At 48.0% G+C, this 18,112-nt stretch overlaps 1 protein-coding gene across 1 annotated transcript in view; it reads left to right on the top strand.

Annotated features, from left to right (window-relative positions):
- The window catches only part of Setd7 (SET domain containing 7, histone lysine methyltransferase), a 39,626-nt gene extending 34,631 nt beyond the window's left edge, over positions 1 to 4,995 (top strand). The window contains exon 8 of the mRNA XM_003476812.4: positions 100 to 4,995. Coding sequence (XP_003476860.1) covers positions 100 to 280 — 181 coding nt within the window. The 3' untranslated portion in view covers positions 281 to 4,995. The remainder of the gene's footprint in view (positions 1 to 99) is intronic.
- Positions 4,996 to 18,112: the final 13,117 nt, after the last annotated feature.

Genomic DNA, 18,112 nt, shown 5'->3' with positions numbered 1-18,112 from the left:
GGGCGGGGCGTGGGAAGTCTCTTGCTCCAGCCCCTTGCTGACCTTCGCCGCTAGCCTGCCCGTCTGGCCCAGGAATGATCTTGTCACCTCGGTGTCCAGGTTTGTCCACCCCCGCTTCGGGCCTATCAAATGCATCCGCACCCTGCGAGCTGTGGACGCCGACGAGGAGCTCACCGTGGCCTACGGCTATGACCACAGTCCCCGGGGCAAGAGCGGGCCCGAAGCCCCCGAGTGGTACCAGCTGGAGCTGAAGGCCTTCCAGGCCAGCCAGCAGAAGTGAAGGGCTGGCTCGGCGGCTCCAGAGAGCTGGAGTAGAACCTTGGATCTATGCACTCCATTCGCCCGACGCCGACCACAACATCAACGGGACAACCAGGGACTGCTCGTGCTGTGCGTCACATCCTCCCCTGCGCTAGCCGCGACCTCCTCGCATACTAACAGGTCTGACTGCGTTACTCTTAGCAGATGTAAAGTTCGCTGACCTCGCAACACGGCCCCCAGCCCGAGGCGGCGTGGAGCCCTCGACACCCACAGCCTGAGGTTCTCCAGTGGTTTGCAGCTAAATCTCTACAGAATTCAGAGATCACACGACAGACTGAGAAAGGGAAAGGGGCTTTTGGCCATGTTTCTCAGTGGTTTTTTTTCCATGATGTTTTTCCTAGGGCCGACGCAAATTGGGCTATCACACTTGCATAGGGGCCGTCTCCGAGTAGAGAACTACTACATCTTTATTCTCTAAGTATAGTATCATCTGCCTTTTAACCTTTGATCTGTATCTTGCAATAGAATGGCTTTGTTTTTCCCCAGTGAACAAAAGCCCACTTCTAGTCCTTTTCGTGGGTCCTGTTCCCTACCTTATTAGATACCCTGTGCAGAGAAGCCTCCCCATGGATGCCCCATCCAGGCAGTGTGAGGCCTCTCTGGTTCTTCCTACATCATTAGTTCATTATTATGTCCTAATATAAAGTACCGGCTCCTCAGGCTGGCATATTATTATAGAACTATTATTCTCGCATGTAAACAAAGGTATCTTTGCTTTCCTATGTGAGAAGAAATGAATTTCCTTTGTCTGCATTAAGTTATGGAAGAGTTGTAATATATACCTTAAGAAAGAAGAGAGGAAAATTAGTATTTCTCAGCAGTAACTGTGGCAATTTTGCAATATCTTCAATAGTGCTAGTAAGTTTTTCTCCTTGAGGACACTTTAAATATACCTAACCTAGTGCAGTCCGGCTTGTGGCACAAGTGCATTGAATTCAACAGTCGAATAACTAACTTGAATTCTAATGCAGGATGCAAAAATTTCTTTTAAATCAATACTATAAAGGCAAACATACTGACCACTAGGTACAAATCTGAAACTTCATTGTTGAAATTTCAAAGTCCTTACCTGCGTCAGAGCATTGTAAGCTAAATGTTCACACCTGCGTAGTTTAAAAGCAACAGCATAAATAGCATTTCAGCCATTTTGCAAGCCATGTATAAACACAACTGCAAAATAAGGAGAAAACCCCTGTTTTTAGTTTAGCATACTAGATCTGTGACATAACTGGGATTGCTCTGAACGCGTCCTAAGAGTTCTGGTTTTTTCTGAGCACCCTCACCCCGTGCCATGATTTACATCTTTTCACTACTTGGGTGTGAGGCTCAGGAACTCTGGGAGCCACATTTGCTCTGAGGTGCAGCTGTCAGCTGTCACCTGTGCCAGTTTGATCTGCAAAGGTAAAGCCTTGTCCGAGGTAGTAGACTGAGCCCTGGGGAGAGAGGCCGAAGGAGACAGGAAGCGGGAAAGGTGCTGTTTCTTGGTTGTACGTTGCTCTTAAAAGGCTTTCTAAGGAAAGTGCTTGATTGGGGATCGGGCCTGCTTCCCAGCTTCCGGGGGGGACTCAGCCCTGCAGGTCAGACTTGCCGCCCTTGCCTTTTCCCAAGGCCAGGATTCCTAGAGCACTGCCTGCAACCTCATGCTCTGAAGCTGGGTGGCCGTCAGATCCCTGCTTGAAAGCTTAAGGGGCTTATTCGCCCAGAAAAGGAAGTTGTCAGGGCTTCCAGAAAGATCTCCCACAAAAGGAACTTAACAAAATATTTTGATTAAAAAGCACCAGGATAGGATCGCTTCTATTCTGTTGAAAGAGATTGCCCTGCACACTGTGACAGATAGGATCTCCAGACACATGTTCTGATAGGTGCTCAAAGTGTATCCTAAGGAAGTGACTGTCATCCCCATCACCTGGGCAGTGGAACCGTGGCCAAAATGTGGCAGATTCCCAGTGGTGGGGCATAAACAAATGACTCTAGGCCATCCCCAGAGGAGCTAGAGCCTGGCATGTGGGAGATACCGTGGTCCCAGGGGACTCATTCAGAGCTGTCCCAGTGCAAACCCTGCATGACTAGATCTCTCCTTAGCATCTTTTCTATGATGAAATATTATCTTGTGTTAGAGTTAGGAATAGGAACTAATTGGCAAGAGCACGTCCCCAGATGGCTTTTGTGTGGACTAACAAAAAAGGTCAGGACTGAATTTCCGACACAAAGGAATGATGGATGAATTAAAAGACAGCAGGCGAGGCGGACTTGGGTCTGTAGTACCTATTCTTATTTTAACCTGCTTCATCCCTGGTCTCCCTGAGCAACCAAAAAGGAAATTCATTTTTCAAGACCTTTTGGAACCCATCCAGGGTGACAGTGAAACTCTTTGCCCTCTGAGGTTCATCACACTTGAGAATGTGTTTCCTTCTCACCAAGAAACCAGACAAAACCAACAGGGCCCAGTGTAACCATCTGCAACACTGAAGTGTGACAGTTATTAAGTTGCGAAGGGCTGCAAAGGCCTGGGGTGGGGGTGTAGCTCGGTGGGAACTCACTCCCCTCTCAGGCAAGAGGCCCTAGGTTTGAACTCCAGCACCACAAACACAAAAATAAAATTGCATTCATTGCGAACAGTGAACGAAAGATTGTGTTAGTGAGACAGTATGTGGCACTTTTAGTTAACTTTCATTTTTTAAAAAAATGAGACTTTAAATCACTCGGCAAAATGCATTTAAAATCTCCCAAGAAGGTAGATACGATTCTCTTGTTTTGTTTTCAGTTGCCTCAAGTTTCTGTCCTAAAAGTAGCAATTTAGAATCCACACATCTTTTGTTTTAGAAAAACAAGCAAAACTATGTTGCAAGAATGGATATTATGTCTATTTGCCACAGATCAAAGGTTCACAAAATATATTAAATTTACATCTACTTGAGGTACACCTTGAGAAATTTTTTTTTCTTAAGATTTTTTTCCCTTCAGAAATTTGGATCCTCGATGGCAGGGTTTTGTTTTGTTTCATTTTAATTTTAAAAATACTAAATTTTCAAGGTTTTCTTTGGCTAAACGTGTGCATACATATTCAAAGCAATGAAGCAATTTCAAGCCATACATCCACAGGGGTGGAAACCCTTTTCACAAATTTTAATGTGTCTGTATGTAAATAGACGTTTGTATGAAATATTTTCATGGTAGAATGAATATATTTAAATGAAGTCAAGTTATTCCAGTGCTATTTAAACACATCACAGAAATTTTTGGTGAGAATTCTCTGAGTCTATTGAGATACAATGCAGATCAATTTTGATTTTTAAAAATCAAAGCCTACAAATCCCTCTGACTGGTGGTGACCGGGTGGAGAGAGCCCGTAGGCTTCCCAGTGCCTCCGCCGCTTCCTGGTGGTAAGTTCGGTGCTAACGGAGGTGCGCTCACCTTTTGCGATCTCCCCGAGGGTCCCGGGGCCTGGGAGTGGATCCGAGGCGATCGAGACTCGGTGCAGTTATCTGGAGCACAATTTCTTTGCAGGGCAGCAGAATCCGAAGCCAGACTCGGCCAGGACCCTTGGAGCTGGGTCTCTGGCCACCATCACCTGCCGCCCTACTGCCCGGCCACCCGGCAGGGAGGCCGCCCTCAGTGGAGTTGGGGTCCAGACCCGGGAGGGGGGACTTCAGGGTTTTGCCAGCCACCTCTGCCCGCAGCCCTCCACCTCCAGAGGGGGGACAGAGGAGCAGCTGCTGGCCAGGGCGGTCCCCCAGCACACTTCCTGTCTCCGCTCTGCATGACCATGCACCCCGGCACCAAACTTCCAACCAGAGAGAGAGACGAGTCCTCGGATCACAGAGCCCTGCGCCTCTGCCTGTGACTTGACACACAGTCTGAAGTCATTGGAGTATCCACACCATCCGCGTCCCTGCGACATACCTCCCGGCTCTCCTGACTTGTGTTCCTGGAAAAACAAAAAACAAAAAAAGAATTCCTTTCCAATGATATTTGACTGGAGTGAGTTGTTTTTGTTTGGTTTTGTTTTTTTTTTTTTTCACTTTGGGTCCTGGATTTAATGAAAGGATGATAGGATGCCAGCTTTTCACTGTGTATACTAGCAATATGAACACACACACCAACGTATCCTAACCCATCTTCTCGTTACATTTTGGGTTGCACTAGAATTACTCTTGATTAGCGGATGGAGGAACCACAGGGACTGTGGAATGACTGCTTATCATGTAAGAATGATTCTGCGCTCCCTACTGCAAAAGTTTTTCCTCCTGGGTTTTCTGTGTTCTCTTTTTATCCTGAAATGCATCTGTTAGGTTGAGAGGTTCTGTTTCAGGAGTGGAAGTCAGGGGTCCGCTTTCAGCATTCATGGCAACCAAGGCTGAACCCCCTCACGGTCAACAAGCATCTTTGGTCTTTTGTGGAATATGAACTAAATCTACGAGCCTTATTCCGTATCTACAATTCTATGGGTTTTTAATGATGGGACATTAGCGGAAGATGTTTACATGAGTCACGTTTGCCCTTCCTGTGTTACGAATGAATTTTTTGTAGTGTGTCTGGGTGCATGTGCAGGAGAGTAGGAAAACTGTTTCTGAAACAAAACTTGACAAATATTTGTAATGAAAAGTAAATTTAAAGATTGCTATAATTGCGCTATAGAAACAATGCAAGTATTAAACAAAATACACAATCCTCTGTCACTGTCTTTCTTTGGTCGCCTGGGGCCTGGAGAGCAGTAATGGTTTTCTTATGGTGTTGCCTGCCCGTGGATCTGAATTACTAAACACGCTTGTCAGTCGTGTAAAGATGGAGCCATTTACCATGTCCAGAACGTTCTGGCGTGAGCTAAAGGGTGGAGGATGGCAAGGGCCTTGCTGTGTGTTTGACAGGACCCCACCAACACCTGTGTCACCACGTCGCCAGGAGTGTCTGACTGAATACACAAATCCAAAGGCAATGCCAAGTGGAAAGAAATGTGGAGGCCGGGGTAGACTGGGGCAGTGTCAGAGGTGTCTGGGCTGAGGAAACAGAGCCCTTCTTCCCGGATCACAGCCACTGTCCAGCTCCCCTCCAAGACCTGAGGCAAGTGACCGGGATTAAACAGGGCCCCCACTGGGGCCCCACAGCTGGAGCTGGGCTGAGCAGGCCTCGGCATGGAGCAGGCCGCAAGCCCTCCTGCTTTATTTTATGTCCCTCTGTTGCCCAGTCCTGCGTCACTACACTTCCTTCTCAGGAAGGAAGGAAACCGAGATGATTTGAGTCCAGACATGTTGGGGCAGCTCCTTCACGTATACACAGACGTTCAGAGGCAGGCTCTGGGGTCCGGTCTACCCTACCGGGTATGGGCAGGCCACAACCTCAGTATTCCTCTTCTATGGGGGAGGACGGGGCAGTATTCACAAATTAATGCAAACTGAGGTAACAGTGAAAAAGCAAAACTCAAGAGTGAGCTGGAGCCAGGGGTGGTGGCACACTTCTGTGATCCCAGCACTCAGGAGGCTGAGGCAGGATCACTGCAAGTTTGAATCCAGCCTGGGCTACAAAGTGAATGCAGAGCTAGCCTGAACTGCATAGCAAGACCCTCTCTCAAAAAGACAAAAAAGAACAACCAGAGTGAGCTGGACATGGTAGCACACGCCTTTATTTTGGCATCTGGGAGGCTGAGGCAGGGGATCACTGCGAGCCTGAACTGCATAGCGAGAGCCTGTCTCAAAAAATGAATGAAAAAATAAACTCAACTCCCAAAAATGAAGACTCAGGCAGCTTTCATGGGCTGAGATGACTGGCATGGGCCTGGGCGTTGTGGAGAAAGCTCTCTCAGAAGACCTTCATCTCCAGAGCCACCACACACACACTCATCACCACCCTCTGGCTTTGGGTTCGTGTCCCAGTCACCGCAAGCCATTCTCCCCTCCCATTAGTCTGCACTGTACTTAGTACTGTACACTCTAACATATTATGCAAGTGTATATTTTGTTTCTTGTTATTTTTTTTTAGACAGGGTCTCACAGTGGCATTCAGGCTGGCCTTGAACTCATCAGTCCTCCTGCCTCAGCCTCCCAAGTGCTGGGATTAAAGTATGCACACCATGCCCAGCTTATGTTGAAAATGTTATAAGTATGGAACACTGCAGGCATCTGTATGTCCTCCCTGCAGAGGTCCACTCTGACCTCTGTGTTTATGTGACTCAGCTTTTGGCCGCTGAGACAAACAGTTTGCAGGAGGAAAAGTTCACTTGGCTCAGGGGTTCAGATGCTTCAGTCCGTGGTTAGCTGGCACCAGGACAGGGCCGTCACAGTAGAAGGCTAGAGAGGCTTCATGCTTGCTCGCCTCCTGGTGGACAGCAGAGAGAGGCGGGTCCTGGGCCAAACACACCCTCAGAAGCCCCCAGTGCCCACTTCCTCCCGTGGAGCCTCTTTCTGTTCCCACTGCCTCCCAATGGCATCATCAACTGCAGGCTGTGGTTTCAACAGGTGAGGTTTGGGGAAATGTAAGACTCAGACTGAGGTGCGGCGGTGCACTTCTGTAATGCCAGCTACATGGGAAGCTGAGGCAGGAGGATCACAAATTTGAGCATAGCCTGGACAATTCAGAGTTAGTTTCATGAGACCCTGATGAAGACAGAAACTAAAAAGGGATGGGGATGTGGCTCAGCGGGGCAGAAGGCCTAGCATACATGTACCGCAAAAACTAAGCTGGAGGAATGTATCGTTCCCATTGTAGTATATGCAGTGCCAAGCAAATGCTGGCAGGTTTCTTTAGCATCTTCCTTTTCTTTTGGTTGGCTCTGTTCACTCATATACACTTAGCCATGTGTGTGTGTGTGTGTGTGTGTGTGTGTGTGTGTGTGTGTGTGTGTGTGTATGTGTGTGTGTATGGAGATCCAGCCCAGGGTACGCTACCACTCAGCTACCCCTGACCCTTTTTAGTGTTTATTTTTGAAACAAGGTCTTATTAAAAGCCCAGGTGGAATTCAAACTTAAGATCTCCTGCCCCAGCCTCCCTTGGTTGTGCAATTACAGGTGAGCACAGCAAATAGTTGTTTGTTTAACTTGGTTCACCGCAGGTTCCAAGGACAGGTGCTGTCAGTCCTTCAGTCGGCAGGTGGGGACCACAGGGCCCAGGAACCTCACTGTAGCACAGGCTCTCTGCTGCTTCAAGACTGGAGTGGGTCTTGGTTACTTTTCACGTTGCTGAGACAAAATACCCGATGCCCACAGTTAGCGAGGAAAGGTTTATTTAGCTGACAATGTGTAGAGGTTTCAGGCCTTAATCTGCTGGCTCCCAGGCAGGTGGTGTGGCAGAGGAGCTTCCCGGTGGCCGAGGACAGCAAAAGCAACAAGAACATCAGACAGAAGCGAGTCTCTATCTTATCCAGACTGCTGGGTCAGGGTGGTGCTGCCCAGCACTGCACAGAGAATCAGCCACACGCTTTGGATTCTGCCCCCCACCCCACCCTATGCATGAGGCTGTGGGGGACATCTAGGCACAAACTATAGTGGGGTGGGCCCGGACAGGGGAGCCTCGTGGAGGGAGCCCGAGCCATGCGGAGTTGGGGTGTGTCCCGAAGCCGAGACCGCAGTGTTTGCGGTGTTAGGATTCAGGTGCAGTGAAGCACCTGAATAAGCGCAGGTTGTCCTGATGGGACAGCATGTGGACCACCGTCCACAGAGAGACACGGGGCCATGCGGGAAGTGTCAGGCCCATCGGGAAGGAAGGTCCACCTGAGTCCTTCCCAGTTGTCTGAGTGTAAGAAGACCGTGAGGCCGAGCCCTATGGCACACAACTGTCCTCTCAGCTACATGGGAGGCTGAGGCAGGAGGATCCCAAATTTGAGGCCAACCTGAATCGTAAGACCCTTTCTATCTTTCTTCCAAACTGAGATAAAAAGGACTGGAGCTGGAGCTCAGCACTGCCAGGGAGTGGGGGTTGGCATTGTCAAAGCACCAGGATAGAAAGACCTGCTTGGGCTGAGGATGGCTCCGTGGACAATGTTTGCCTGCTGTGTGAGGCCTTGGGTTCCTTCCCTGCACCCAAGAAGGAAGGAATTAAAGGTGAAATCCACGGATCTTGGGCTGAGCAACCAAAGCACACAGCCATCACCGGGTGGTGGCGCTGTCGCCCCTCTGATGCTGACGGCTGCTTCAGTTTTTGTTTCCAAAACGCGGCGCATTTCTTCATGGTCCAGCGCCCTCTCGTGGTGAGGATTTATTCTTACACCGTTTCTGACAAGACGCAAAAGGGAGAACCACAGTGACTGCTTGATTTTTTTTTGTCTTTTTCGTTTTTATTGGTACTTATGCCAAATAAAGTTATACAAGTCAAGTAAGAATATCAGTGTTTATGTTACTACATACTAGTATAAATTGTATTTATACAAATTTATGTTTACACAATAGAGTAAACCTGAGTTACAGATTAAATTTTTCTTGTTAAAAAATCAGTGTTCAATATCATTTGTCTCTACAGTGAGATTATGGGTTAATTTTTTTTCTTTCATTTTAAAAAAGTTTTCTGCAAAGTAAAATATTGCTCACATTAGTAGTTTAATTTTTTTTTAATTGGTACCGGGGATCGAACTCACGACTGCCTGCTTGCAAGGCAGGTACTTATGCCGCTGAGCTAAATCCCAGCCCCCGACTGCTTAATTTTTAAAACAGAAAAAAAATTTTTTTTTTTTTGTCTTTTTCCTTTTTATTGATACCAGGGATCGAACTCATGACTGCCTGCTTGCAAGACAGGCGCTTATGCCGCTGAGCTAAATCGCAGCCCCCGACTGCTTAATTTTTAAAACAGGAAAATTTGGCTCAGGGGCTGGGGAGGAGAACGAGCAGGGGTTTGACGTGTGGGAGGCCGTTTCTGCCTCAGCACCGTGAAAGCGATGGTGTAGCACAGTGCAGAGAAGAGACGCAAGTGGGATTTTCTTCAAAATAATACGTGGTGGCACATGCCTGTTAATCCCCGCACTCTGGAAGGCCGAGGCAGGAGGATCACATGATCAAGATCAGCCTGGGCAACTTAAGGACTTGGTGAAACTCTGTCTCAAAATCTAAAAAAATAAAATAAAAGTGGACTGAGGATGTAGCTCAGTGCGAAACAATTCCCAGCATCACAAAAATAAATTAAAAGGACCGAGGGTGTAGCTCAGTGGTAGAGCACTCAACCAGCTTGTGCAAGACCCTGGATTCAATCCGAAGTACCCTCAAAAGGAAGGAAGAGAGAGAAGGAGGAAAAGAAATTAGAACCAAAGGGTAACGCCGGCATCCCCGGCAAATCTCAACTATCATAGGGATGATATAAGACCTCCAAATATGTAAGGGAAATATAACTCCCTACCTGCTAGAGGTCCAATACGAGCTTGTGTTCTCTAAAACTTAAGCATGAATTCTAGGAACAACAGAAATTGGGGGAGGGGGGGCTGGGGATTTAGCTCAGCGGCATAAGTACCTGCCTTGGAAGCAGGCAGTCGTGGGTTCGATCCCTGGTACCGATAAAAAGGAAAAAGACAAAAAAAAGAACAACAGAAGTTAAGGATACGAAGAATTTACTAAAGGGAAGAAAAACTTCTAAGCGAGACAAAAGCTTCTAAGCCAGAGGGACACTTCTCAAAGGTGTTACATTGGGCAAAACCGCAAGGTAAGGCGGGATCAAGGTGGTGGCCCTGCTCCCGCCCACCACAAAACTATAGTCAACCAATAAGATTACAAGTAGAGTCACTTAGTTAACATTGATCCAATGGCAAGTCATGATGTGGGCATGGGGACAAAACTACAATCAACCAATAAGATTACAAGTATAGCCGCTTAGGTAATATTAATTAAATGGAGGTCAAACCGGGAAGCAAGTCGCGTAGCCAGTGTGCCTGGGCTGAACAGAGAAAATCCTGAAAGAAAGATTTTAGTCCCTCACCCTGGGTGATGGATACCTGTTCCCCCAAGGAGAAGAATCTAAGTGTAGTCATTCCATCTTTTGTCTTTCGGTCTGGATTTTAACAAAAATGTGCCTAGGCCCACAGGTGTGATGCATCCGTACTAACTTCTTTGGGGGGCCCAGCCCTGTCGGCCTGCCTGTGATATTTCTACCTAATTTAGCAGTCTATTATACTAATCTAAGGGGCCAGGGATATAGCTCAGCAGCACAGCGCTTGCCTGGCAAGCATGAGGTTGAGAGTTCAATTCCCAGCACAAAAAAAAAAAAAAAAAAAAAAAACCTAAATCTTTATTATACCAATCTGCCCAATGATTGTCTCGGGTGGGCGAGACTCCGGCCCTGCTCCCACCCACCACGCAGGCCTCGGGGTTCAGGGCGCTGCACGCTGCTGCACTGCGATGTGGCCCAGAGCTCCGCTCACTCCCCTGTGCTGGAAGTCACAGCGTTCTCTGGAGAGTGGGAACTGCGGGGGAAAGGACAAAACCAGGAAAGACTTCTTGGTGACGAAAGTCTCCCTCCAGGACACCGAGCCGGCCAGGTGCTGGCGCCTGCAGTTCCTAAAGAGGGCGACCTCCGGGGGCCGCTGGAGCTTCTCAAAAACAGGCGGGGCGAGGCGCGATGCTGCGGGCGGATTCCTCCCAAACCAGCCAAACTGAGGACAGGGAAGGGACTGAGTGTCAGGTGCTCTAGTGCCCGGGAGAGAAACCGTGTGCGTCACTGCATCGGAAGCACCATTTGTAAGCAGAATTTTAATGACATTCCCCATCTCATTACAAAGAATTACAGTTTACCATCTGAGGTCAATATGGTGTTCCATGCCGGTAATTTCAGCACTGAGGGAGGCTGAGGCTGGAAGATCACAAGTTTGAGCCCTACCTGAGCAATTTAGGCTCAGCCACTAGTACCAAAGAAAAAAGAGCTTACTAGTTGAGAAAACTCTTAACACTGAAGAGCCGCTTAACCAGACTCCACCATGCCACCCCATCAGGAGCCACTGAAAACGAACGGGCTGTGAAGCTGCCTCTCTCCCATCATGAAACTGGGACACCCGGGTGTAAGGCCTGGGCCTGTCCACAACCTATGACAGTTCAGGTAGTGAGTGTCAACAGTGCTACCAAGTGTGGCTGTGCACACTTCCAGCTACCTAGGAGGCTGAGGCAGGGGGAACGCACATTCCAGGCCACCTTGGGTAACTTAGTGAGACTATGTCTCAAAATAAAAAAGGGGGGGGGCAAGGAGGAGACACACATCTGTAATCCCAGCATTTGGGAGGCTGAGGCAGGGGGATCACCAAAAGTTCCAGGCCAACCTGGGCTACATAGTGAGCTCCAGGCCAGCCGGAATAACACAGTGAGACCTTGTCTCGAGATGAAACAAAGCTAAACAAGAAACCTCACAGAAAGACAGTCAAGAAAACCTAAATAAGGTAAAGGTTTCTATTCTTGGAAAGAAAGACTGAGCATTATTAAAATGTACCTACAGTACTGTGCATTTTTTCTGAAACTTTTTCAAAAACTAATTTTGCCTCTGAAAGGATTTAGCAGCACGAAAACCATCTAACTTGTAATCCGTCTCTCCGCCAGCATGGTACACCTCGGGAATTTTGACAGGAAGAACCTGGCCCACTGCCGCTTGTTTGCAAACTCAGTGACCGCTTTTAGGAGTGCTAGCATTTCTCAGTCGATAATGTCAGCAGAATGTTCCCTCCGGAGACGTCTAAGCGCATATTTCTTGGTTCTGGTGTATTCATTTTATTTTCCTATCGTGGGGGTCAATCCTTTTATCCCAGTCCCCGCCCCCAGACGTTTTCCCCCGGTGACCCGAAAGCCCGGGCGCCCCATGCAGGGCAGGAGGCGGAATAGGGCAGATGGTTCCCCGGCCGCCTCCACCTCTCCCGCCACTGATCTGGCCCCAGCTCCAAAACCCGAGGCGGGGAGTAAGGGTCCTGGGGCCCAACGGGCAGCGGGCGGGGCAGAAAGAGCGGGCCGAGGCCACCTCCAGGACCGAGCCTTCCACTGCGCGGGCCAGCAGCATCCACACCTGGCAGGTTCTGCGCCTCTGCAGCCGCGGGGGTCTAACCTGAGGTCGGACTGCCAGGCCGTGAAGAGTGCAGCCGCTGTGGATCTGGAGATGATGAGAAAAGACAACCGTGAGCAGAGCCAGAGGCTTGCACCGGGAAATGAAGTCCTACGTGTGCTTCCAAGAGGCTCTGATTAGTGCCAGCCAATCTAATTAATAATGAGTGTCTTGCTTAAAAAGCAGCAGGGTTTTTTTTGTTTGTTTGTTTTTTTGTCTTTTTCCTTTTTACCGGTACCAGGGATCAAACTCACGACTGCCTGCTTGCAAGGCAGGTGCTTATGCCACTGAGCTAAATCCCCAGCCCCAAAAGCAGCAGGTTTTATTGTCCTTGTTCTGCAGAGGGGGAAACTGAGGCAGACAGATTGCTGCAACGTGGTTTGTAGGGGTCTTGCTAAGATTCAGTTAACACAGCTCGGTGAGTTGGCATTCACTTCTAATCCTAGCGCTTTGGGAGGCTGAGGCAGGAGGATTACAACTTCTAGCCAGCCCGGGCAACTTACTGAGACCCTGACTCAAAATAAAAAAGTATAAACGGGCTGGGAATACAGCACAAGGCGAAGGCACAGGGTACCAACCCCTAGCTCCACAGACGACATGACAGGTTGGGCCACCACAGCGGGACCTGCTTCTCCTCCTGATGCAAGAGGAAAGGAAGAGGATCCAGCACTTTGCGGGCACAGCCTTTTTCATGAACAAAGGCTGATCCATTACTTGAAGCTTAGCAGGGAAGTGAAAAGCAACGATGCTGCTCCTCTTTCGGTTCAGGAAATTCCAGCTCCTGGAAGGAGCAGTGCGCCAGCTCCCAGCGTCCTGCTGGGTGTTGGTGGCTCATTTTCTTTTTAATTTCTTTCTTTTTTTTCCAGTACCAGGGATCGAACTCACGACTGCCTGCTTGCAAGGCAGGTGCTTATGCCGCTGAGCTAAATCCTTAGCCCCAAGTGGCTCATTTTCGAGAAAGGAGACTCAGCCATCCCCTCAGGAGCTGTCTGCAGCTGTCCCCTCAGCAACTGTCTGTCCTCGTGGAGCCCTTGGAGCCGGACCTGCTCAAAGCACAGAGTGATTTTTTTCAAGTGGTCAGTGCTTCAGGGACCAGGATGGCTGAGGAGGAAGCAGGTGACTGACAGGAGTTGTTGACCGGTGGTCAAGCGGGGACACTGGTGCGGGGCTGCGAGAGGAAGATGAGAGGGAGATACAGGAAGGAGGACACAGCTGCCACCAGCAAAGGAGCAGGGCTCAGCGTCTCTGCACCCCTCAGACCAGGCGCCTGCCCTGCGGGCAAAGTGGGACCCGCAGCCACAGCCCCATTTACAGAAGCATTTACACTACTGAAGGGAAAGGATGAGAAGGAGAAACAGAGAATTTTTTAAATAATTATTTTGCCTCTTTTTCCCTTAGTTCTAAACCCAGTTTACATGCACACACACACACACACACCAGCCTTTTTTGCACATATATATTTGCATTATATACACATATTTATACTTAGGGTGAGTTTGCAATACGGGGTGGTTGCAGAGCACATCTTAATCACGTTCAGCCTCTTTATTCCGCTCTCACATAGCCCCAGCCCCTAACCCAAAGGCATTGAATTTACTATTTACTATTTGGTAATTTCAAAAAAATAATTTTTTGGTTTATTGTTTGAGACAGTTTGTTTTTGTTTTGTTTTGCTTTGTCTTAGATCTCGTTGTACAGCCCAGGCTGGCCTCAAACTCAAAATGATCTCCTGCCTCATCTTCCAAGTGCGATGAGACAGGGTTTTGCTACTCAGTCTAAACTTGCCTTGAGCTCAAGGGCGTCCTCCCACCTCAGTGTCCTGAGTGCCGGGATCACAGCCTGTACCAGCATGCCCCGCTGTTTTGCAAACTTTTTATTTAACAGTTTGCTATAAAGCTGGATGAAGGTCTGTTTCTAAATCTAATTCATGTTGTTGCTTGCATGTAATAACTAACAAAGCTGAAAATACAAATGACCTCAGATCCAAACAGAAGAAAAAAATCAAAAGTGAAACCAGAAGCAGCGCATCATTGTCGGAACTCACTAGCCCTGCTCCTGGGTTTTCTGTTCACCTGACGCGATGCAGAGGTTTCTCACTGTGGTCCATTTGCTCACAGTATTCTCCCAAACGAATCGGGCCATATTTGTATTCTTAACAAATGGGCCCAAAGCCTAGGGTAAGTCTTAACTGGGAGAGCTTTAAACAGAGTGGGAAACCCTAACTTTTAAAATGCTAGGATAGTATGGTGGTGCACACCTGTAATCCCACCACTTGGAAGGCTGAGGCAGGAGGATCATGGCAAGCTGGAGACCAGCGTGGGCTATAAAGTGAGCACAAGGCCCACCTGAACTGCACAGGGAGACCCTGTCTCAAAAAGACAAAAATAAATGAAATAAAATGCTAGGATAGAGAATCTTCAGATTTTCAGAATTCTCTTTAGAATTTCAGAAAGATGAGATGGGGGAGGCAGAAGGGACAGGGGTGGGGAAATAAAAAGGATCAAAGCACAGAATGTTAATGTACAAATGTGAATATATTCATTATTTATTCAAACATATGCTAATAAAAGTTTTTCAAAAGAAAAAAACCTACATCAAAAGGCAACATTTCCCAATATTCAGCCAGAAGAATTAGGTTGTGTTTATTTTTGTAAAAATAATTATTAAAGAAGCATGTTTCTCAACATGAAATACGTTCCAGACACCTGTTTTTATAAACATGGTCAATGCCAGATGTGGCGGCACACATCTGTAATCTCAGCACTCAGGAGGCTGAGGCAGGAAGATGGCTGTGAGTTTGAGGCCAGCCTGGGCTACATAGTGAGATCTTGTCTCAAAAACAAAATAAAGCCCAAACACAAGTAAATAAATAAATGAAATGTAGTGAACAACTTGAATCCGATGTTTGTGCAAGAAACACACATGGCGGTTCTTTCGGTTTAATAAGCCTCTGTGCCCCTTGCCCCATGATGAACAGCAGAGTGCGGAAGCTACCAGGTGGCTCTGTGCTCTCTGCCGCTGACTGAAAAGGCCCGGAGGCTTTCTGCCAGGCTGTGCCACAGGCACAGTCGATGTCTCCTCCCTTTAAGCCCAGGGACACTGTTTCTGACCCTGTAGAAAGGGCAGTGGGTGGGGAGCTGGGAGTCAAAGGCCCAGGAGCCCTGGAGAGAGGTTTGGTGGCGGCAGGTCATGTGTGTCAGTGTGCTGGGGACAGGCAGCGGAGACAGTGAGTTTGCCCAGGCCTTTCTCCTGGATGCCTCTGTTCTCACCTTTGCAGCATCCAAACCTTGGGCCCAGGTCCTGCTACATTAGCTGCACCCCTGACATCCCAGTAGCTTAGAAGGCTGAGGCAGGAGGGCTGCAAGTTCCTGGCTATCCTGGGCTGTTTCATGGGAGCCTATTTCAAAATAAGAATTTACAAAGGGGCGGAGGGTCTAGCTCAAGGCTTTCTGGGCTCATTTCCCAGTACCAGGAAAATCTTTTCATAAACTATTCAAAACTCTCTAATAAATGTTTTTTGCCTTAAACCAGTAACCCCACACTATGCTCAGTCCACATCTGATTTTATTTTATTTTATTTTATTTTTTTGACACAGCGTCTCTCTATGCAGTTCATACTGGCCTTGAGCTCACTTTGTAGCCCAGGCTGGTCTCAAACTCGGAACCATCCTCCTGCTTCACCCTCCTGAGTGCTGGGATTACAGGCACAAGCCACCATGCCCAGCTCACCTCTGATTTTAAACATTGAGGTGGACCTAGACAGGGGGATTTTGAATACAAGGTCAGCCTGAACTAGCTGTGGGAACCTGTTCTGCATGTGATACCTAGCAGTAAAGGAGGTTAGGAAATGGTATTTAGTGGGGGACTGGTCACACCAAACTCACTCTGAGTGCTGTTGGTGAGAAATGAGGAAGAGAGGTGTCAAGGACTGTGGGCCGCCCCCAGATGCTGGGGTCCTTGTCCCTGGTCACAGCAGCAGGGAGCCAGGGTCTTCCACAGGTGATTAGGGTAGAGTGAGGTCTCTAAGTGAAGGCAAACCCAGCGTGACTGGGGATGTCAGGACCCAAGGGACAGCCCATGTGGATGCTGCTGCTGTGAGGGCCAGAGAACCCCATCTGCACCCCCAGAGCCCGCTACCCTGAAGCCAGGAGAGAAGCATGGGACAGTGTCTCTCCAACAGGCCTCAGAAGACACCTGCTGTGCGATCCCTGCAGCCTCCAGAACTGGGGAACCGGAAGTTCCTGCTGCTCCCACCGCTGCTCCCCGGCTGCCGTGCTGTTAGGGTGGCCCTGGGGCTGACGGAAGAGGATGAAAACCGGGTGGGGGCCACGTGTTCTCTCCTGCCTGGTGGCCGCTCTCCTGCCTTGGGTGTCCTCTTTTCCTGCTTTTTCTTGGCCCACGCTTGCTGGGGACCTCGCCGAGATCCCACCTGCCTGTATGAGGGGTTCGGCTAAGGATGAAATGAGACAGACAATTTAGTCAGGCAGAAGGTGGGCAGGGGGCAGCACCCCAAGATGGGCACAAAGACCCCCTCGGCCGGCCCACTGAGGACTGACCCACGCATGTTCAGAGCGGGGAGTGTACTTTTCCCGGTGACTGCTGTGGGCAGGTAAAAAGAACCAAGCATTTTTGCAAGAATGAGACTTGTTTTCCCCAAGCAAAACTTTTATCACAGCTACTGCACTGCTTGAAAGAGCCTCGGCGGGCCTCGCCGTCCCCTCACGCCACGGCTTCCAGAGCCACAGGGCTTCAGCTGCGGCGGCAGAAGGCGGAGAGCTTCCACGGTCTGGCTTACAGGGCAGGGCGAGGACGGCCTCAGACATCTGGCTCAGTTATAACGTGGGGTCCCCAGCACACATGCTCTGCAGAACCTCTCTTTTCTCATTCACCCATGCCTCGTGGGAATTTTATTATACCAAGGGTAAAATAAACTATCAGTCAAATAAAAAAAACTTTCAAAACATGTATGACAGGGCTGGGGATTTAGCTCTGCAGCATAAGTGCCTGCTTTGCAAGCGTGTGGTCGTGAATTCAATCCCCAGTACTAATAAAAATAAAACTAATAATAATTAAAAAAACATGAATGACACTCTCGAATTCCTTTTTAACAGTTAGACATTTCAAGCACTGGAAGGAAAATAAGGAAGAAAAACCAGACACTAAGTTCAAGTTCAGTACATTTCAGACAGAATATCCCTCAGATCAATTAAAAATGCAAGGAAAAAAGCTTTGACCCCGTTTTTTCCTTTAAAAATATATTCTACCTGTACAAGCTACACTACATCACAAATCAGATCCCTTTATTAAATCACAATCATTTATACTGTGCTTAATACAAGATTGATCAATTCATCTAATCTGACAAATATAGAGAAAATATTTAAAAAGAAAAAAGCAAAAACTACCTTTGCTTTACCATATAAAATGTAACTAAAAAATAGTTACATTTTATATGGTCTAATATTCTAGTGTTAGTTAAAAGTTATTGAATTTAATATTAATAATTATTTATATTTCTGAAAGAATAAAGTTTTTTTCTTTTATTTTTAAAACCAGCTTGAAAATCTTAGGCACACAATTGAAAGCCCGTTTCTTTTCTCTTTTTTTAGGTAGGGTCTCATTATGTAGTTCAGGTGGGCCTTGAACTCACTGTGACCCTCCTGCCTGAGACTTTCAAGCGCTGGAATTGCAAGTGTGTTTCACCATGGCTGGCTCTTTTCCTACCTTTAATAAAATAAAAATAATAAGCACTTGTGCTTATCTTGATCAATTCTGTGCTGAGGAAAGAACCTAAAAAAAAAATCTT

This window comes from Cavia porcellus, unplaced genomic scaffold (genome assembly GCF_034190915.1).
Source record: "Cavia porcellus strain 051 isolate PalLab524CR breed Dunkin Hartley unplaced genomic scaffold, mCavPor4.1 scaffold_14, whole genome shotgun sequence".
NCBI lineage: Eukaryota > Metazoa > Chordata > Mammalia > Rodentia > Caviidae > Cavia > Cavia porcellus.
The sequence above is the reverse complement of the archived record's forward strand: the minus strand, read 5'-3'. Positions and strand labels throughout refer to the sequence as shown.